The following is a 22,292-nucleotide window of genomic DNA, read 5'->3' on the forward strand; positions in this document are numbered from 1 at the left end:
TTGGAGTTGCTATGAGCTGTGATGCCACAGCACTCTACCCAGGGTGACAGCTTGAGGCTCTGTCTCAAAAAAAAAAAAATCTTAATGAGGATCGATACCTGTGGCTCAAGTGGCTAAGATGCCAGCCACATACACCTGAGATGACGGGTTCAAATCCAGCCTGGGCCTGCCAAACAACAATAACAACTATAACCAAAAAATAGCCAGCGTTGTGGCAGGTGCCTATAGTCCCAGCTACTTGGAAGATGGAGCCCAGGAGTTGGATGTTTCTGTGAGCTGTGATGCCACAACACTCTCCCCAGGGCGACTGCTTGAGGCTCTGTCTCAAAAAAAAAAAAAAAAAATTCTTAATGAAAGGCTCAGCACCTGTAGCTCAAGCAGCTAAGGCACCAGCCACATACACCAGAGCTAGCAGGTTGGAATCTAGCCTGGGCCTGCCAAACAATGACAACTATGACCAAAAAACAGCTGGGTGTTGTAGGCGCCTATAGTCCCAGCTACCTGGGAGGCTGAGGCAAGAAAATCCGCTTGAGCCCAGGAGTTGGAGGTGCTGTGAGCTATGATACCACAGCACTCTACCGAGGGCAATAGCTTGAGGCACTGTCTCAAAAAAAGGGGAAAAAAATCTTAATGAAAAAAATATCACATGAGCACAGTATCATCTACTCCAAAGGAAAACTGAACTATCATAGGGGAATGTCTTTTACAGTACAATTCCATTAAACCAGTGACACTAGAGTTAGAATGAAAGAGAGATCACTATAACACTAAAATATAATCAGTGCATTCTTTCTTTTTTTTTTTTTTAATTAAATCATAGCTGTGTACATTAATGCAATCATGGGGCCAGAGCATTCTTTCTAAGGGGTGCTTATTCAAACCATAGACATTATATGGGTGAACTCTCACAATGTCACAGATCATTAACAAGTAAGTTAACTCCCATGATGAAACTATAGAAGCCAGAAAACTAAGAAGAGTCAGCCACAGCAAGCATTGAGCCCTGACATCGGTACATAATGTCTGGTGCACACACTGGTCTTCACACAAAAGAGTAAACATACAAAAAAGAGAGAGAAACATCAATGAGACAAATATGCATCTGACAAAAATATTTATCTAGAAAAAATAATAAAAATCCAAACTAATGGGCAGCACCTGTGGCTCAAAGGAGTAGGGCGCCGGCCCCATATACCAGAGGTGGAGGGTTCAAACCCAGCCCTGGCCAAAAACTGCAAAAAAAAAAATCCAAACTAATAACATTTCTGAAAAAGGGCCATCACAAACAATGATGAACAACAAAGCAAAGTTTTTGGTTATTTCAACTTATTTTCCACCTTACGAATCAAGTATGCCTATTCTTCCTGAGTGGCCTACTAAAGTGACACTTTATAGGTACCTATTACATCTTTATCTCACAGCCCACATCACACACAAAATCAAATATCATCTAACAACTACTTGAAGATTTAGCAGAAAAAAACATTCAATTTAACTGAAGCTCTAAAATTAGGCATTATTCATCTGAATCTTTTTTTTTTTTTTTGCAGTTTTTGGCTGGGTCTGGGTTTGAACCCACCACCTCCAGCATATGGGGCCGGTGCCCTACTCCTGTGAGCCACAGGCACCTCCCTATTCATCTGAATCTTATTAGAGCCCTTGTCAAGTGACGTTAGACAAGTCACATGAATAATTTTTGGCCTCACTTTCCTTGCCCTTGACATAAGGTTAAATTAAATCACAAGTCTCAAAAAAGAAAGAGAAGCCAGGCACAGTGGTCGACACCTGTAATCCTAGCACTTTGGGAGGCCAAGGCAAGAGGATTGCAATTGAGGTCAGGAGTTTGAGACCAATCTAAGCGAGAGCAAGATCCGGTCTCTACAAAAAGCACAAAAATTAGCCAGGCATGGTGGCACGCAACTGGGTAGTCCCAGCTCCTCTGGAGGCTGAGGCAGTTAGATTGCTTGAGCCCAGGATTTTGAGGATGCAGTCAGCTATGATAACACCATTACATTAGCCTGGGCAATAGAATGAGACCCTGTCTCTAGCCGGGCGTTTTGGTGGGCGCCTGTAGTCCCAGCTACTCGGGAGGCTGAGGCAAGAGAATCGCTTAAGCCCAGGAGTTGGAGGTTGCTGTGAGCTGTGTGAAGCCACGGCACTCTACCGAGGGCCATAAAGTGAGACTCTGTCTCTACAAAAAAAAAAAAAAAAAAGAATGAGACCCTGTCTCAAAACTAAATAAATTAAGATGGGCATTGTGGCTCATGCCTATAATCCTAGCACTCTGGGAGGCCCAAGCAGGTAGATTGCTTGAGCTCAGGAGTTTGAGACCAGCCTGAGCAAGAACGAGACACCATGTCTACTAAAAATAGAAAAACTAGGCTCGGCGCCTGTGGCTCAAGCGGCTAAGTTGCCAGCCACATACAACAGAGCTGGCAGATTCGAATCCAGCCCAAGCCCGGCAAACAACAATGACGGCTGCAACCAAAAAATAGCCAGGCGTTGTGGTGGGAGCCTGTAGTCCCAGCTACTTGGGAGGTGGAGGCAGGAGAATCGCTTGAGCCCAGGAGTTTGAGGTTGCAGTGAGCTGTGACGCCATGGCATTCTACCAAGGGTGACACAGTGAGACTATCTCAAAAAAAAGAAAAAGAAAGAAAAGAAACAAATAAAATAAAATATGTTAAATGGGAAGGCAAACCCAAAGGAAGATACATGATGGATGAACAGTATGTGAGATTTTAATGTTCTCTAAAGGGACAATGCATTTAAAAAAAAAAAAAAATTTGAGACCTCCGGCCTTAGTTCACACTCAGAATCTGAATATGACGCTCAGGGAGTTAGAAATGTGTCCTCTGGGCTAGATCACCCCAAGGCCCACACCATTTCCAACATGTGCTTATGTGAAATCTCTCCCAGAACTATTATTTCTTTTTGTTGTTGTTGTTATAATTGTTCTATTTGTTATTGTTGTTAATCTCTTACTGTGTCTAATTTATAAATTAAAAATTTTCACAGTTATGTACACATAGGAAAACATAACGTATACAGGGTTTGGTAATATCTGAGGTTTCAGACATCCACTAAGGGTTTTGGAAAATAAAATATCCCGAGGATAAGTGGAGAGTATTACTTATGCTAAACAGAAATATATATACAATAATGAGAAATACTAATGGGGCAAATCCAAATATAAATGAAGACAATCTTCTGAATTCACATGTTTCATCTGGCATCAAAAACCACCAATCTGGGCAGCACCTGTGGTTCAGTGAGTAGGGCACTGGCCCCATATACTGAGGGTGGCAGGTTCAAACCCGGGACCTGGCCAAACTGCAACAAAAAATAGCCGGGCGTTGTGGCGGGCACCTGTAGTCCCAGCTACTTGGGAGGCTGAGGCAAGAGAATCGCCTAAGCCCAAGAGCTGGAAGTTGCTGTGAGTTGTGACACCACAGCACTCTACCAAGGGCAACAAAGACTCTGTCTCTTAAAACAAAAAAAACACCAATGTTTGGGCGGCACCTGTGCCTCAGTGGGTAGGGCACTGGCAGGTTCGAACCCAGCCCTGGCCAGCTAAAACAGCAGTGGCAAATGCAACAAAAAATAGCTGGGCGTTGTGGTGGGTGCCTATAGTCCCAGCTACTTGGGAGACTGGGGAGAATCACTTAAGCCCAAGAGTTGGAGGTTGCTGTGAGCTGTGACACCACAGCCCTCTACCGAGACGACAGAGAGAGACTCTGTCTCAAAAAAATCACCAATCGTTTAGTCCTTTCCTTGGACATTATTCTGTATCCACATTCTCTGCATCTGATTGGATCCCTGGATTTTATTTCATTTTCTGTGTGACATTCTCCACAGATATGTATCACTGGCTGATGGTTTGGGGGTTGAACGTCCTTTTGGGTGTCCATTGTAGTTCCTACGCAGCACCACGAACCTTCCCACTCCAAAACTATTATTACTTTTTAAAATAAAAAGAGTATGTGTAGCCGGGCGTTGTGGCGGGCGCCTGTAGTCCCAGCTACTCGGGAGGCTGAGGCAAGAGAATCGCTTAAGCCCAGGAGTTGGAGGTTGCTGTGAGCTGTGTGAGGCCATGGCACTCTACTGAGGGCCATAAAGTGAGACTCTGCCTCTACAAAAAAAAAAAAAAAAAAAAAGAGTATGTGGGTAGTGTCTATGGGATCAGGTTAATTCACTTCGACAAATCTTGAGTAATCCAAGTCTGTTAAATCACTTAAACAGAGAAATCAAAGAGGAAGGAAGTGGCATACCCAGCTTTCCCAAACCAGTTGCCCATAACAGCAACCACACAGGGCCAACCAGTGGACTGTAGCAGGCCATTCACAATCCACAGACAGCAGTACAGCCATTTGTTGTAGAATTGCAGCCATTCTGTGAGGGTGCCAAAGACAAATACCTTAGAGAAGGGAGAAATAAAAAGGGACATTTTTAGTAGACTCAACTGCCCGCTACACTTATGTTTCTGAGTAAAAGGACTACGTGAAGAATATATTCAAACAGCAAGTGCCTAAGAGACATGTGACTGATTGTTGCAAGGCTCTTTCCTGCTCAGCCAGCACCGAGGAGGCAAGGGCCGATCATCACCGACCCAGAGAGACGAGGATATTGAACAACACAGCCCACTGATTTGTATCTTTGATGCTAAAAAGTTAATTCTCCATTTTTTACCCCATTGTATATCTAATTCCACTTCCTCTCCCTCAGACTGTGGATGTGGAAGGAAGTAGCAAGTTCCAAAGGGCTGCTGTGAGGACAGATGAGCCCGTGTGGGCAAACTCCCTCCAACAGCACCAGGCACTGTGCTGGGTAAAGGTACCAGGTAAGTGCTAGCCACTGTTATGACTACAGCTACTAAGTTAATTAGTGTAAGTACAATCTATCTAACTTGGGATCTGCTAAATCATTAAGTAGCTTTCATCAAGTAGCTGCTTTTTTCCAGGCATTTTGTTCAAGTGGACATTTTATTTGCAGCTAAAGTCTATTCTGAGAAAACTCTGCATGATTAAAAAAAGGTATATATAATACTGTCTGATTCCAGTTATAAGATATTCTGAAATAAGCAAAACTGTAAGGATAGAAAAATGGCAATGGCTGCCAGAGCTGGGCCAAAAGGAAGGTAGCTAAACAACCATACTCACTGATTTGAAACTCAGAACTATATGGTAAAGAGGGTGAGTTTATATACACACTTCAATTTTTTTTTTTTTTTTTTTTTTTGAGACAGAGTCTCAGGCTATCACCCTCAGTAGAGTGCCATGGTGTCACAGCTCACAGCATCTCAAACCCTTGGGCTTAAGCAATTCTCTTGCCTCAGCTTCCCAAGTAGCTGGGACAACAGGTGCCCGCCACAATGGCTGGCTATTTTTTTGCTGTAGTTGTTACTGTTGTCCAATAGGCCTGGGCCAGGTTCAAACCGGGCTGTCTCAGTATATTTGGCTAGCCCCCTAACCACTGAGCGCCGAACCAACCCACTGTGATGTTTTTGTTTTTTGTTTTCTGTTTTTTGAGACAGAGCTTCATTCTATTGCCTAGGCTAGAATGCCATGGCATCACCTAGCTGACAGCAACCTAAAACCTCCGACTTCAAGTGATCTTCCTGCCTCAGTCTTATGAGAAGCTGAGACTACAGGCCCTGCCACAACACTCAGCTAATTTTTCTATTTTTAGTAGATGGGGTCTCACTCTTGCTTAGGCTGGTATCAAACTCCTGACCTCAACTGTTCCTCCCACCTCCTCCTCCCAGAGTGCTGAGATTACAGGTGTGAGCCACCACACCTGGCCCATACTTCCATTTTTTAAAATTAAAAACAAGGAAGTAGGGGCGGTGCCTGTGGCTCAAAGGAGTAGGGCGCTGGCCCCATACGCCGGAGGTGACGGGTTCAAGCCCAGCCCCGGCCTAAAACTGCAAAAAAAAAAAAAAAACAAAACAAGGAAGTATATATACAGGGTTAAAAAATACTATGTATAGGGCGGCGCCTGTGGCTCAGTCGGTAAGGCGCAGGCCCCATATACCGAGGGTGACAGGTTCAAACCCGGCCCCAGCCAAACTGCAACCAAAAAATAGCCGGGCGTTGTGGCAGGCGCCTGTAGTCCCAGCTACTCGGGAGGCTGAGGCAAGAGAATCGCTTAAGCCCGGGAGTTGGAGGTTGCTGTGAGCTGTGTGAGGCCACGGCACTCTACCGAGGGCCATAAAGTGAGACTCTGTCTCTACAAAAAAAAAAAAAATACTATGTATATATATGTGCTTGGCTGGGCAGTTTATAAAGTGCTCCAATCTCTAAAATTTCAAGGATAAAAAGGGTTTTCCTGTATTTAAATGGTAGACACTGAAAAACAGTAATAAATGAAGGTCTAACTAAACCCCATAGTCTCAACCAACAAAAATTCCTGAATAGGAGCCTATAAGTAAATAAAGATGAAAGAGATATGGACCTTGCCGTACGTAGCACTTAATATGCCAGGCGTTATTCGAAATACTTCCTATATAGAAACTCATATAATTCTCACTACAACCCTATGAGAAGGTAACATGCATACTGTCTTTTCCAAATGAAGAAGCTGAAACACAGGGAAATCATAAGCTAGGAAACTGCAGAAGAGGGAAAGAAACCCAGAGTAGCAACTGTGGTTCAGTGAGTAGGGCGCCAGCCCCATATACTGAGGGTGGCGGTTTCAAACCCCAGGCCCCGGCCAAAGTGCAACAAAAAATAGCCAGGCGTTGTGGTGGGCACCTGTAGTCCCAGCTACTCGGGAGGCTGAGGCAAGAGAATCCCCTAAGCCCAAGAGCTGGAGGTTGCTGTAAGCGGTGACGCCACAGCACTCTATGGAGAGCAACGGAGTGAGACTCTGTCTCTAAAACAAAAAAAAAGAAAGAAAGAAAGAAAAGAAACGTGGGCTGCCCCAGTCTATAGAACCTGCGATTTTTTTTATTTTTATTTTTGAGACAGAGCCTCAAGCTGTCGCCCTGGGTACAGTGCCGTGGCGTCACAGCTCACAGCAACCTCCAACTCCTGGACTCAAGTGATTCTCCTGCCTCCGCCTCCCAAGTAGCTGAGACCACAGGTGCCCGCCACAATGCCCTGCTATTTTTTGGTTGCAGCCGTCATTATTGTTTGGCGGGCCTGGGCTGGATTCGAACCTGCCAGCTCTAGTGTATGTGGCTGGCACCTTAGCGGCTTGAGCCACAGCATGGAGTCAGAATCTGCGATCTTAACCACCATGCTACCCACTCCTGGGAAAGCGGGACTGAGACAGAAATAACTAGGCTAAGTGGCAATTTCAAATGCCTGCAGAGAAACACAGGCACAAGAGCTCAGAAGAGGGAAAGACTAATTACTTCCGGAAGAGGGGTCAGCATGGTCAGGCCGTCTGAAAGAGGTGCTGCTTGGTCAGTGATGCGAAGGAGACAGTGAGGTGGGCTACGAAGAGCCAAGAAGAGAGACAGGAAAAATAGCAGGAAGAAAAGCATTGAGGTAGAAGAGAGCAGCACGTCAGGGGCACAGAAAGTAACCTGGAGCAAGGGGTGAAGCAGAGTGACAAATACGATTGTAAAGGCCGGCTGGGATCAGGTTCCAGAGAGTGGTGGATGCCATGCTATTTATTCAGACTATCTGTTAATATTAGACTTTGCTGGTGCCTGACAGTCAAGGAAAGGACCTGATCAGAGATGTAATTTAAAGAAGCTCAGCTGAGTGAAAGGGCAAACGAGGGACTAGAACACCAAAAAATTTTACTATTCTATTCTACATAGAGAAGAGGAGGGATTATCTGGATTCTAAAATACCTGGCCAAAATTATAACAATTGTAACACCTTTCCAACTTACCACTAATGCAGAAGAACACATGCCAAAAGACAGAACCCATCGTAGATTCAGCCGATCCCCAACAATGCCACTGATGAAAAGGCCCTAAAAATGAAGGATTTAATTTTTACAGCTTTAAATGATAACAGTCTGAAAAAAATAACATGCATTGCAAAGCAAATGAGGCAAACAAAACATTAAGATTATTTAAAATTCAGTCTCATTCACATGCTTAGGCTAGCTATTTATATGAGTTTCACAAATGCTTTCATGAAATGGCAGTGAGCGTCTGTGCACTACACCCCAAGGACACCATAATTCAGAGCAAACTTAGATTTTACTTGATTCCCTGAAGGAAAACAAACAAACAAAATCGCCTAAGAATAACTCTAATAATTGGTAAGGCGCCTGTAGCTCAGCAGCTAGGGCACTAGACACATACACCGGAGCTAGTGGGTTCAAATCCAGCCCAGGCCTGACAAACGATGACAACTACAACCCCCCCAAAAAGTTGCTGGACATTGTGGCGGGCACCTGTAGTCCCAGCTACTTGGGAGGCCAAGGCAAGAGAATCACTTAAGCCCAAGAGTTGGAGGTTGCTGTGAGCTGTGACGCCACAGCACTCTACCAAGGGTGACATAGTGAGACTCTGCCTCAAAAAAAAAAAAAAAAAACTCTAATAAACACACACATACATCTCATTTTCTAGACTAGATTAATTCCTAAACTTTATTTATAAGATTTTTCAAAGAGATCTTTGCCATGTGCATGATGAGTTAAGATGCGTTACTTCATGTCCTACAGTTTCAGCTCCTACCTTGTAAGAAGTGAAACAGAAGCTTGTAGGGTACACCTGCTGCCTATTTAATCTGACCCTTGGGTTTCACTGTTTCCCAAGGCAAGAAGAGCAAGAAGGCAGGGACAACAATCAGTTGGAGATAAACATTCTGCCTTCTGCTCCCCTCCCACTGAGTGATTGGAATTAAAACACTGAGATCTGCCTGTAGTCCCAGCTACTTGGGAGGCTGAGGCAAGAGAATCACTAAGATCAAGAGTTGGAGGCTGCTGTGAGCTGTGACGCTAAGGCACTCTACTAAGCACAACATAGTGAGACTTTATCTCAAAAGAAACACACACACACACACACACACACACACAGAGGAAAAAAAAATGCGGAGATCATAGCATGAAGGGAGACTGAAGACCTTAAGGGCAGCATACATTAGGTTTCTTCCACAAATATATAAAATGAGTTAAATGTCTTGACTTAGATGAGGACCAGGTATTTCTAATAAATTGACTATAGAGAAATATAGATGATGTCACTATAAATGTTTCTCTCTGGTTGTCATTAAGCTTCCCTGTCCTCAAAAGAGGCAGCAAGCATTAAAATAGACTGCTCCAGTGTACCCCAGCTTCCCCCCATCCACAGTCTTACCCTATAAAGAAGAAAGGAGAAAAAAAGAAAAATCTCCCAATTCTGTTTCAGATGAGGGAATCCATTCATTCTGTGAAGCTCCAAAAAGCAAAAGGCCTGGATGTCACAGAAGGAAACGCAACTCAAGATGAAGAACTATTGATTTTTCATGGCAATTATCTTTCCTCTATTTCATCCTAAGGTAGGTGTTACAGATGAGGAAACTAAACATCAAAGAAAGGTTAAATTCCATTTTGAAACCAAGTTTAACACAGCTAGTTAACCATGGCAGAGATGATCTTTCACTAAATTATACTGCCTCTTAAAACAGTCCCTGAAGTGAACCAGTGACTCAAAGACAAGCAAGCACCCCATCGCTGGAAGGGCTCCAGCCAAAGCCCCGTGACTCTACATCAGAAAGTGTAGAGTCTACTTTCTTGTACAGAAAGTGCGCAAGGCAAGAAGCCAGGCTAAATGAAAGATCTAAAATCCATTTCTATTGTTTCTATAAGATCCTTTTTGAAGAAAAGATACCCTAAAACTACCCAAATAAGCATTTATTTAGAGATTACTTGGGGACCTTCCCAGTATTTCACATTGCATGGACATTCTAATTAACACATTTTTATAAATGAAAAGACTTTAAAGATAGGACATAAGATGCTTAGGGAGAAAAGGACACTCCTCACTATCATGGTTCCGGCTGTTGCCACCATGAGCCCCTCAACTCTAATGTGGCAGCCACCACAGATGCTCCTACAGAGACATTAGCTGCCCAAACCAACACTACTGCAGACACTGACCTGTCCCTCATCCTGCCCGTACCGCCCAGCACACCACCCTCTCAGTCTCTGCCTCTTGCTATTCATCTCAGCCTCCTCACCCATTTCTCAGCCCCACCTCCAAAGACTGGAAGCTCCAGGGCTCAGTCCTCACACCTCTTCTCTATTCTCACCTATTGTCTTGATGATTTCATCTGCCATCCACATGCCAAGAACTGTGAAATTTGTATTCAACTCCAGGCTCATATGACCAAGCATCGACTCTTTATCACTAAGGCAAAGCAGGCATCTCAAATGTGACATGTCCAAAAGGGATTCCTCCAAGGCTTTCTCTTCCCATAGTCCTCTGCTCTGCCCTGACACTTTCACCTGAAGAGTTTTCTTTGATGTTGTTCTCTGGTATTCCACTGTCAATAGGAAAAAAATACTATTGGCTTTACCTCCGAAACACAGCTAAAAACTCCTTCCGTCACCCCATTACTATAAGCCTGGATCCAACCACCATGTTTCCCTTCGAGACAGCAAAAAACCAAACTTGTCTCCCAATTCCTCTGTCCTGGAGCCCTGTCTCTCAGAGTGGTAAGTAGGCCTGTCCAGACCCAAGTCACATGTTGTCACTCTATGAAAAACCTTACAGCAGGCTTGGCACCTGTGGCTCAAGCAGCTAAGGCACCAGCCATATACACCTGAGCTGGCGGGTTCGAATCCAGCCCAGGCCCGCCAAACAACAACGACAGCTGCAACCAAACAATAGCCAGGCATTGTGGCAGGCACCTGTGGTCTCAGCTACTTGGGAGACAGAGGCAGAAGAATCGCTTGAGCCCAGGAGTTGGAGGTTGCTGTGAGCTGTGATGTTATAACACCCTATCCAGGGCGACAACTTGAGTCTCTGTCTCAAAAAAAAACAGGAACCAGAGCCCTACTGATCTGACCCCATCACCTTTCAACCTTGCTTCCAGCAACTCTATTCCAGCTACACCGACCTCACTCACCTACCTCAAACATCCTCCTTTACACCATCCTCCCCAGCCTTCCTACTTAAAATGACAAGCTCTTTACACCCCCACCCAAGCCTATTTAGTCCCCTGTCCCTGCTCTACAAAAAGTAGGGCTCCACAGCACTTACCACCTCATCACTATCAAAAATACAGCGTACAGTAGAACCTTCATAGTTAACCACCTCCCTACATCAACCACCTCAATTTGACCTGATATTCACAAATGGGACATACACCACATGTACCTCTGAGTACAATAGGCCTAGTGCCTTATGTTGACCACCTCTGTATGCTGAGTAGTTTGTTACACTCCCTTGGGTGGTCAACTTACAGAGCTTGTACTATATTTATAGCATTTTGTGAATATAAGCTTTATAAAAGTAGGGATTTTTTGTGTCATTCATGATAAATTCCTCCTGATACTTGCCAAATACTCAATAAACATTTATCAAATGAATGGGAAGGACATGAAATATATACTTCAAAAACACTGAACTCAGTCAGCAAATTCAAAATCTCTGACAAACTTCACAAGGTTTAGAGACACTAGCTTTTATTCTTTTTCCTCAACTTAAAAATCCCAGAATTCCAAAACTTACCACAGGCTGCCTGTAGCTCAATAGTTAGAGCACCAGCCCTGTGCACCAGGGGTGGCAGGTTCAAACCTGGCCTGGGCCTGATTATCAAAAAAATAAAATAAAATAAAACAAAACTTACCACAGCATAGGAGAAGAGGAAAATGGTATCCAGTGTCCCAAGGAAAAGAGTAGCTTCCTCTGCACTAGGAAACAAATGGCTGTTGTTCCAGATCTACAGAAATATGAGAACAAGTTAATCCCTGTTGGTATCTGCTAGTGCTTTGTTTCTCAAATCCCCTTCACAAACACTTTGAAAAGATCAGTAATATTAGAGATAATTTTTTATTTTTTTTTTTGGAGACAAGTGTCTCACTCTGTCACACAGGCTACAATGTAGTCTTCATAGCTCAATACAACCCCTGACTCCTGAGACCAACTGATCCTCCTGCCTTAGCCTCCTGAGGAGCTGGGACTGTAGGTGGCTGTCACCACATTGGACTAATTTTTCCTATTTTTTGTAGAGATGGGATCTTTGCTCTTGCTGAGGCTAGTCTCAAGCTCCTGGCTTAGTAATCCTCCTGCCCCGGCCTCCCAAAGTGCTAGGATTATATGTATGAGCCACTAGGCCTGGTCTAAAGACCAATTTTTACTTCAAATACATTTATAAAGTTCCTAACTAATACACTCATTTCTTATTTTTTTGCTTTTATTATTATTATTTTTTTTTTTTTTTTGCAGTTTTTGGCCAGGGCTGGGTTTGAACCCATTACCTCTGGTATATGGGGCCAGCACCCTACTCCTTTGAGCCACAGGCACCATTCCTGCTTTTATTATTTTTAATTGACACGTAATACTTGTCCACACTTATGGGGTACAGAGAATAGCTCTCCCACAGTGATCTAGGGAACATGCGGGGGAGGGAAGTGCTTCAAGAGCCTTTCTACAAGCGGGTCTACAAGGTCAAAACTATTTTTTTTTTTTTTAGATAGTCTCACTTTGTTGCCCTTGGTAGAACGCCGTAGCATCATAGCTCACAGTAACATCAAACACTTGGGCTCAAGCAATTCTCTTGCCTCAGTTTTTCTTTTTTTGAGACAGAGTCTCACTATGTCACCCTCAGTAGAATGCTGTGGTATCACAGCTCATAGCAACTTCAAATTCTTGGGCTCAAGTGATTCTCTTACCTCAGCCTCCCTAGTAGCTGGGACTACAGGCACCTGCCACAACACCTGACTATTTTGTTGTTGTTGTTGTCATGGTTGTTTAGCAGGCCTGGGGCTGGGTTCAAACCCACCAACCCCAGTGCATGTGGCCAATACCCTAACCACTAAGCTACCGGTGTGGCAACTGTAGCACAGTAGTTACAGGGCCAGCCACGTACATGGAGGCTGGTGGGTTAGAGCTCGGCCAGGGCCAGCTAAACAACCATGACAACTGCAACAAGAAAATAGCCAGGCATTGTGGCAGGCAGGCACCTGTATTCCCAGTTTCTTGGGAGGCTGAGAGGCTGAGACAAGAGAATCACGTAAGCCCAAGAGTTTGAGGTTGCTATGAGCTGTGATGTCACAGCACTCTACCAAGGCGAAATAGTGAGCCTCTGTCTCAAAAAAAAAAAAAAAAAAAAAAAAGGGCAGCTCCTGTGCTGAGTGGGTAGGGCCCTCGCCCCATATTCCGAGAGTGGCGGGTTCAAACCCGGCCCTGGCCAAACTGCAACAAAAAATAGCTGGGCGTTGTGGCAGGCACCTGTACTCCCAGCTACTCGGGAGGCTGAGGCAAGAGAATCACCTAAGTCCAAGAGTTGGAGATTGCTGTGAGCTATGACACCACAGCACTCTAAGGAGAGCTATGAAATGAAATGAGACTCTGTCTCTAAAAAAAAAAAAAAACTAAAACTAGAAAACCTACTGTATTTTTTAAATTCTCAGTTTTCATATCTAAACCCACATGACTAAAAGCCCTTAGGAGTCCTAAGACCAAAAAGTTAAAGAACCACTGAACTGAATCATTTCCGAAGTACCCATTCATTATAATGTACTGGCATTTCTGAGATGGTTGGTACAGGAAAGAGATTTTTAATTTACAATTTTTTTTTTGCAATTTTTGGCCGGGGCTGGGTTTGAACCCGCCACCTCTGGCATATGGGGCTGGTGCCCTACTCCTTTGAGCCACAGGTGCCGCCCCTACAATTTTTATTTTTTTTTGAGACAAGAGTCTCATTTGGTCACCCTTGGTAGAGTGCCATGGCTTCTTAGCTCACAGCAACCTCAAGCTCTTGGATTCAAGTGATTCTCTTGCCTTAGCCTCCCAACTAGCTGGGGACTACAGGTGCCCACCACAATGCCCAGCTATCTTTTTTTTATTGTAGTTGCCATTGTTGTTTGGCAGGCCCGGGCTAGGTTTGAACCTGCCAGCCCTGGTGTTTGTGGCCAGCACCCTAGTTGCTGAGCTATAGGCACTGAGCCTTTTTTTGTTTGTTTGTTTGTTTTGTTTTTTTTCCTAGAGACAGAGTTACACTTTATTGCCCTTGGTAGAGTGCCGTGGCATCACACAGCTCACAGCAACCTCCAACTCCTGGGCTTAGGTGAGCCTCCCGAGTTAACTGGGACTACAGGCACTTGCCACAACGCCCGGCTATTTTTTTGTTGCAGTTTGGCCGGGGCCGGGTTTGAACCCTCTACCCTCGGTATATGGGGCTAGCGCCCTGCTCACTGAGCCACAGGTGCCGCCCTGTTTGTTTGTTTTGAGACAGAGTCTCACTCTATTTCCCTGAGTAGGGTACCATGGTGTCATAGCTCATAGTGACCTCAAACTCTTTTTTTTTACAGACTCTCACTTTGTCACCCTCTGTAGAGTACGATGAAATCATAGCTCACAGCAACCTCAAACTCTTGCACTCAAGTGATCCTCCTGCCTCAGGTCCGGCCCCCACCCACCCACCGAGTAGCTAGGACTACAGGCGCTCACCACAGTGGCCAGTTTTTCTATTTTTAGTAGAGACAGAGCCTGGCTCTTGCTCTCAAACTCTTGAGCACAGGTGCTCCACCACCCTAGGCTTCCCAGTGTGCTAGGATTACAGGCATGAGCCACCAAGCCTGGCCTCAAATTTAGAATATTAAAGAGAAAAACCACAACCAGCAATGTTGAAAAAAAAAAATCTTTCACAGAAATTAAGTAAAGGCTCTTTGCCCACAGCACAGTGGTTACAGTGCGGCCACATACACTGAGGCTCACTGGTTCAAACCCAGCCAACGCCAGTTAAACAACAATGACAACTCCAACAACAAAAAATAGCCACGTGTTGTGGTGGGTGCTATAGTCCCAGCTATTTGGGAGGCTGAGGCAAGAGAATCACTTATGCCCAAGAACTTGCTGTGAGCTGTGACACCATTAACACTCTACCCAGGGCAATAGCTTGAGACTCTGTCTCAAAAAAAAAAAAAATAAGTATTTTACAACTTGAAAAAAATTAGCACCTAATACAGCTATGCATTAAAATAAAAGCTCTAATATGGCTCAGCACCTGTGGCTCAAGCAGCTAAGGCGCCAGCTACATACACCTGAACTGGTGGGTTCGAATCCAGCCTGGGCCTGCCAAACAACGATGGCTGCAACCAAAAAATAGCGGGGTATTGTGGCGGGTGCCTATAGTCCCAGCTACTTGGGAGGCGGAGGCAGGAGAATCGCTTGAGGCCAGGAGTTGGAGATTGCTATGAGCTGTGATGCCACAGCTCTCTACCCAGGGTGACAGCTTGAGGCTCTGTCTCAAAAAAAAAAAAAATCTCAAAGGCAGAAATGAGCACAGTACTTGGGAATCTCAGTGAAAAAATAGCCTCACCAGATTTGTAATTTCAAGACAGGAAAAAATACTCTGGCTGGATAGGTAAAATGGGCCTGAGTTAGAGCAGGCTTTGAAACTGGTAGAACAGGGCAGCGCCTATAGCTCAAGGAGTAGGGCGCCGGTCCCATATGCCGGAGGTGGCGGGTTCAAACCCAGCCCCGGCCAAAAACCACAAAAAAAAAAAAGAAACTGGCAGAACAGTTTGGACCTTATGCCACAGGAAATAGTAAGCCATGCCAGAGATCTAAGCACGCAAATGATATAAAAAGAAAAGAACTTAAGAAGAATTTAGGAGTGGGTATGGTCCCCTTCTTAAGTCACTACCACATTTGTTCCGCTTACCTCTTTGGGTAGTTCAAGTGATGTGTTAAAAGCACTTGGGGTCCATTGCTCAGAGATACTGACTTTGACATTGCTAAATGTTTTTCTTGAAGCATGGAGCAATGAATAACTGCAAAATAGAAGAAATACAGCTGAAGAAGAACAAAGAAAACAGTATTCAACAAAATTATAGAAATATGCCATATTTGTTTTATTCAATTCTACAATTTTTCTCTTAAAAAAAGTACTGCTTGCTGGGCGGCACCTGTGGCTCAGTTGGTAGGGCACCAGCCCCATATACCGAGGGTGGCGGGTTCAAACCCGGCCCCGGCTGAACTGCAACCAAAAAATAGCTGGGTGTTGTGGCAGGCGCCTGTAGTCCCAGCTACTTGGGAGGCTGAGGCACGAGAATCGCTTAAGCCCAGGAGTTGAAGGTTGCTGTGAGCTGTGTGATGCCACGGCACTCTACCGAGGGCCATAAAGTGAGACTCTGTCTCTACAAAAAAAAAAAAAAAGTACTGCTTGCAAACATTCTACTAATTAATGGCCTCAAAATCATCTGGAGAGTTTTTCAAAAATACAGATTCCTAAGACTCACTGAGTAGATCTAGAATAGAGACCAGGATGCTGTGGGTTTTTAAATATTGTTTTGTTTCCTACATGTTTCTGATGGGTCACTGGGTTTGAGAAAGACTGATATTGAACAGTGCTGTCTAACAAAACGTAGTGTGAGACATATTTTCTAGTAGCCTCATTTCCAAAAGAAAAAAAATTTTAATAATAGATTTTAATTTCTTAACTTTTTTTTTTTGAGCCAAGTATGGCACAAATATTATCATGTTAATATGTATTCAATATAAAATTATTACTAAGCTATTTTACATCCTTTTTATTTCTACTAAGTCCTAGAAATCCAGTGTGTATTTTACACTAACTACATATCTCAATGTGGACAAACCCCACCGCAAGTATCTCAATAGCTACATATGGCCGCTGGTCACCATGTTGGGAAGGGCAGACACAGAACATAAAGGGGTTTATTGTCTTAGTGATATAGTGTGGAGGACGCCAAGAGCCAGACAACCTCTGAGCAAGATGATTTGCAGCTGGGGAACAGACCCTCGGGCGATTCGTCTGCAGGTGCTCCTCGTGGAGAAAGAGCCTGAGCCCAGGATTCTTAGGCACGGAGTCATTATCTAATACTCCCCTCACCTGTCTTATGCTGTGTCAATAAAAGGCTACTGCAGAGGTTGCTCGGGGCTATCCTGCAAATAAGGTTAGCCGGCCTCCTGCAAGCTTGTACTTCTGAAAAAAAAAAAAAAACAAGTACTGCTTGGCTCGGCACAGATAGCATAGTGGTTATGGCTCCAGGCACGTGCACCGAGGCTAGTGGGTTCAAACCCATCCAGGGCCTGCTAAACACAAATGACAACTGCAACAACAACAACAAAAAAAAACAGCCAGGCATTGTGGCAGGCGCCTGTAGTCCCAGCTACTCAGTAGGCTGAGGCCAGAATCACTTAAACCCAAGAGTTTGAGGTTGCTGTGAGCTGTGACACCACAGCACTCTACCAAGGGTGGCACAGTGAGACTCTATCTCAAAAGAAAACAAAAGTACTGCTTGTAAGAACTATCAATTGAGACAGTCTCTGCACTAACCTAAAGGAAAAGATAACCAGTCATCCTTACTGTGAGTCCATGCTCACTCTTACCTTTTTCCCAGAACTAGCAGCTGGATTTGTGACTGATCCCAATTCACTTTAACTCACTATCTGCAGTTCTGGAAGATTTTAAGTCTATAGAAACCACTGGCCACTAATGTACTAGCTATTCAAGTAGCTTTTTCCTCAGGTCATTGTCTTTTCCTTATCTCAATGTCAGCCTCCCATGCCTCATAAATAGCTCCTAAACCAAGCATCCAAAATTACATACCAACTCTTATATAATTAGATAAGCATTTTCCAAGTTTTTACCTTAAAAACTTCAGGCTGGGTACAGTGGCTCACGCCTGTAATCCTAGCACTTGGGAGGCCGAGGCAGGTGGATTGCCTGAGATCACCAGCCTGAGCAAGAGTGAGACCTCATCTCTAAAAAATAGCCGGGCATTGTGGCGGATGCCTATAGTCCCAGCTCCTTGGGAGGCTGAGGCAAGAGAATTGCTTTACCCCAGGAGTTAAAGGTTGCTGTGAGCTATGACACCACAGCACTCTACCCAGGGCTATAGCTTGAGACTCTGTCTCAAAAAAAAAAAAAATTATTTCATCATTATTTACATCTTTATTCCATCAATAAAGATTAATAATAAAATCTACTCAGCAGAAATATCAAAAATAGTTGACTAACAGAGTTTTTATATAACACTCCCTTAACACCCAATGGACTGATATATTTATGTTACTAAAGATAACACTTGTGGGGCAGTGCCTGTGGCTCAGTGAGTAAGGCGCCGGCCCCATATGCCGAGGGTGGCGGGTTCGGACCCAGCCCCGGCCAAACTGCAACAGAAAAACAGCCGGGCGTTGTGGCGCGCGCCTGTAGTCCCAGCTGCTCAGGAGGCTGAGGCAAGAGAATCACGTAAGCCCAAGAGTTAGAGGTTGCTGTGAGCCGTGTGACGCCACGGCACTCTACCCGAGGGCGGTACAGTGAGACTCTGTCTCTACAAAAATAAATAAATAAATAAATAAATAAATAAAAAAGATAACACTTGTGACTACAGAATCACAAACATGGATAATTTTTTCAGTCATCCTGACTAGTCAAGCAAGATCTAGTAACACTCAGGGATCTCAGAGGAGTTAACAAAGTTCCTTACAGTTTGGCACCCATAGCACAGTGGGTACAGCGCCGGGCACGTGCACCAAATCTGGTGAGTTTGAACCTCACCCCAGTCAGCTAAACAACAGTGACAACTGCAACAACAACAAAAATAGCCGGGCATTGTGGCGGACACCTGTAGTCCCAGATACCTGGGGAGGCAGGAGAATCGCGTTAAGCCCAAGAGTTTAAAGTTGCTGTGAGCTGTGATGCCACCGCACTCTACTGAGGGCAACATAGTGAGACTCTGTCTCAAAAAAAACACAAAGTTCCTTACAATTCCCTCTTAGCACCTTTATTGCTCCAGGAGGCACTGGGCATTCCCTGAATGTTCATATCTGTTGTTCTCAAGCCTTTGGTTTTAACAGAGGACTTTACATTAGATCAGGGCTTTTCAACCTCTATACTATTGACATTTTGGACCAAAGTAGAATGCTGCAGCATCACATAGCTCACAGCAACCTCAAACACTTGGGCTCAAACTATTCTCTTGCCTTAGCCCCCTGAGTAGCTGGGACTACAGGCGCCCACCACAATACCCGAGTATTTTTAGAGATGGGGTCTTGCGCTTGCTCAGGGTGGTCTCGAACTTGTGAGCTCAGGCAATCCACCTGCCTCAGCCTCCCAAGTGCTAGGATTATAGCTGTGAGCCACCTCCCCCAGCTAGACCAAAAGATTCTTTGTTGTGGGGGTTGCCCTGTGCATGGTAAGATATTTAACAGCATTGCTGGTCTCTCCCTACAACATCAAAAGTATCTCCAGACACTGCCAACTGTCCCCTGAGGGCAAAACAGCCCTTGAGAACTACTATAGTAGAGTTAACCAAAAGTACAACAGAAGGAATAACCAGTCTATTTCATCATAAGCCTATGCCCATCAGTGCACTAGACACTTACACTGCAATATTGCTCTCACGGCAACCTGCTTACCTGAAGAAGGTGAGCAGGAACACAACGACGTGATGATGGCTAAACTGGGAAAACAGAGTTCCTCTCTGAAAAATACTTGGCCAGGCCATGTTCTTCCTCACTTTTAGCCGTAAAGTAGATAGTGAATGATTTACATCATTTCTTCTTTCTGGAAAGATAAAACACATTATTAACATTATTCAAAATAGACAGTCTATTCAAAAACTGAAGTAATTAGACCAGTCAGGTTATAATCAGGCCTTTGGGGAATCAAAAACTCATAGGTTGGCTCAGTGCCTGTAGTTCAGCGGCTAGAGCGCCGATCACGTACACTGGAGCTGGCGGTTTGAATCCACCCTGGGCCGCCAGACAACAATGACAACTACAACCAAAAAAAAAGTAGCCGGGCATTGTGGCGGACACCGGTAGTCCCAGATACTTGGGGAGGCAGGAGAATCACTTAAGCCCAAGAGTTGGAGGTTGCTGTGAGCTGTGACAACACAGCACTCTACCCAGGGCGACAGCTTGAGACTGTCTCAAACGAATAAATAAATAAATAAAACTCATAGGTTATTTGACACCAGAAAACTGGATTAAAGATATTTTATAGGGCGGCGCCTGGGGCTCAGTGAGTAGGGCGCCGGCCCCATATGCTGATGGTGGCGGGTTCAAACCCAGCCCCGGCCAAACTGCAACAAAAAAATAGCCAGGCGTTGTGGCAGGCGCTTGTAGTCCCAGCTGCTTGGGAGGCTGAGGCAAGAGAATCGCGTAAGCCCAAGAGTTAGAGGTTGCTGTGAGCCGTGTGAAGTCATGGCACTCTACCCGAGGGCAGTACAGTGAGACTCTGTCTCTACAAAAAAAAAAAAAAAAAAGATATTTTATAGCTATTCAACAAAAAAGAAAGAAAAGAAAGCAAGCAAAAACCTTTACAAAAGATATCCTAAACAGAAAGAACTTTAAGGGCTGAGTATGGTGGCTCATACCTGTAATCCTAGCACTCTGGGAGGCTGAAGTGGGTGGACTGCCTGAGCTCACGGGTTTGAGACCAGCCTGAGCAAGCGCAAGACCCATCTCTAAAAATAGTCAGACATTGTGGTAGGTGCCTGTAGTCCCAGCTACTCAGGAGGCTAAGGCAAGAGAATAGCTTGAGCCCGAGAGTTTGAGGTTGCTATGAGTTACGTGATGCCACAGCACTCTACCGAGGGTGACAAAGTAAGATTCTGTCTCAAAAAAAAAAATAAAGAAAGAAAAATAAAAGAAAGAAAAAAAGAACTCTTACACAAACTGGTAAGAAAATCACTAATTTTTACCCAAAAAAATGAGTAGAGGAAATAGACAACTCAGAAGAAATAAAATGAGTATTAAACATAAGAAATAAAAGTTCTAGGCCAGAGGTGACAGCACTTGTCTATAATCCCAGGGCCTTAGGAGGCTGAGGCAGCATAATCACTTGAGCCCAGAACCAGCCTAGGCAACATAGCAATACCCCATCTCTACAAAAAATAAGAAAACTGGCTCAACACCCATAGCTCAGTGAGTAGGACGCTGGCAGGTTCAAGCCTGGCCAGGGCCTGCTAAACAACGACAACTGCAACCAAAAAACAGCCAGGCATTGTGGCAGGCATCTGTAGTCCCGGTTACTCTGGAGGCTGAGGCAAGAGACTCGCTTAAGCCCAAGAGTTTGAGATTGCTGTGAGCTGAGACACCATGGCACTCTACCGAGGGCGACATAATAATACTCTGTTTCAAAAATAAAAAAATAAATAAGAAAACTTAGCCAGGCACAGGAGCACCTACCTATAGTCCTAGCTAGTAGGGAAGCTGAGGCTCTATCATAGCTCACTGTAACTTCAAACTCCTGAGAGTTCAAAGTTACAGTGAGCTATGATAGAGTCATTATACTCTAGCATGGGTGACAGAGTAAGATGCCATCTCTAAAAAGTACATAAGGGCCCTTTTCTCTTCCGGTCGTAGGCGCTTCGGCCGTTGCGGGTTGCGGTGCAGACATGGCCAAGTCCAAGAACCACACCACACACAACCAGTCTCGAAAATGGCACAGAAATGGCATCAAGAAACCCCGATCACAAAGATATGAATCTCTTAAGGGGGTAGATCCCAAGTTCCTGAGGAACATGCGCTTTGCCAAGAAGCACAACAAGAAGGGCCTGAAGAAGATGCAGGCCAACAATGCCAAGGCCGTGAGTGCACGTGCTGAAGCTATAAAGGCCCTTATAAAGCCCAAGGAGGCTAAGACCAAGATTCCAAAGGGTGCCAGCCGTAAACTCAGTCGACTTGCCTACATTGCCCACCCCAAGCTTGGGAAGCGTGCTCGTGCACACATTGCCAAGGGTCGCAGGCTCTGCCGGCCAAAGGCTAAGGCTAAGGATCAAAGGCCCAATCTGCTGCTTCATCTGCAGCTCCAGCTTCAGTTCCAGCTCAGGCTCCCAAAGGTGCCCAGGCCCCCACGAAGGCTCCAGAGTAGAGGCACCTGTCTGCCATGAGGACAAAAGGACTGGTGTGACCTCTAGGCTGCTGTCTGTATGGGGCTGGGGTCCTCCTGTGCTATTTGTACAAATAAACTTGAGGCAGAATTTAAAAAAAAAACAAAAAAAATAAAAAAAAAAATAATAAAAAGTACATAAGGGGCAGCGCCTGTGGCTCAGTGAGTAGGGCGCCATATGCCGAGGATGGCGGGTTCAAACCCAGTCCCGGCCAAACCGCAACAAAAAAAAAAAAATAGCCAGGCGTTGTGGCGGGCGCCTGTAGTCCCAGCTGCTCGGGAGGCTGAGGCAAGAGAATCGCATAAGCCCAGGAG

The 22,292-nt window shown here is 44.8% G+C and overlaps 2 protein-coding genes and 1 pseudogene across 8 annotated transcripts in view; 1 reads left to right on the forward strand and 2 right to left on the reverse strand.

Annotated features, from left to right (window-relative positions):
• SLC37A3 (solute carrier family 37 member 3) overlaps positions 1–22,292 on the reverse strand; it is a 52,659-nt gene that overhangs the window by 27,176 nt on the left and 3,191 nt on the right. For 4 of the 6 annotated variants that reach the window (XM_053609562.1, XM_053609561.1, XM_053609559.1 and 1 more), the window contains exons 2-7: positions 19,499–19,646; positions 15,777–15,885; positions 11,736–11,828; positions 9,260–9,355; positions 7,843–7,926; positions 4,269–4,414 (exon numbers count right to left, since the gene is read on the reverse strand). In XM_053609562.1, coding sequence (XP_053465537.1) covers positions 4,269–4,414; positions 7,843–7,926; positions 9,260–9,355; positions 11,736–11,828; positions 15,777–15,885; positions 19,499–19,587 — 617 coding nt within the window. In that variant the 5' untranslated portion in view covers positions 19,588–19,646. Of the gene's footprint in view, positions 1–4,268; positions 4,415–7,842; positions 7,927–9,259; positions 9,356–11,735; positions 11,829–15,776; positions 15,886–19,498; positions 19,647–22,292 lie in introns of those variants that run through there. The other 2 variants (XM_053609560.1, XM_053609563.1) reach the window with 2 other exon arrangements.
• On the reverse strand, positions 3,621–4,071 carry LOC128598783 (DNA-directed RNA polymerases I, II, and III subunit RPABC4-like). Its single transcript, XM_053609564.1, has one exon. The coding sequence runs from the start codon at positions 3,906–3,908 to the stop codon at positions 3,711–3,713; it is 198 nt and encodes a 65-aa protein (XP_053465539.1). The 5' UTR covers positions 3,909–4,071; the 3' UTR covers positions 3,621–3,710.
• Positions 21,438–22,063, forward strand: LOC128598782 (60S ribosomal protein L29-like; annotated as a pseudogene). Its single transcript, XR_008383702.1, has one exon. The product of XR_008383702.1 is annotated as a 60S ribosomal protein L29-like (transcript).

Source organism: Nycticebus coucang, chromosome 11 (genome assembly GCF_027406575.1).
Source record: "Nycticebus coucang isolate mNycCou1 chromosome 11, mNycCou1.pri, whole genome shotgun sequence".
Lineage (NCBI taxonomy): Eukaryota > Metazoa > Chordata > Mammalia > Primates > Lorisidae > Nycticebus > Nycticebus coucang.

Coding starts and splice junctions, on each gene's coding strand:
- LOC128598783 (XM_053609564.1), bottom strand. CDS start 3,908: ATGGACACCCAAAAGGACGTTCAACCCCCAAACCATCAGCCAGTGATA.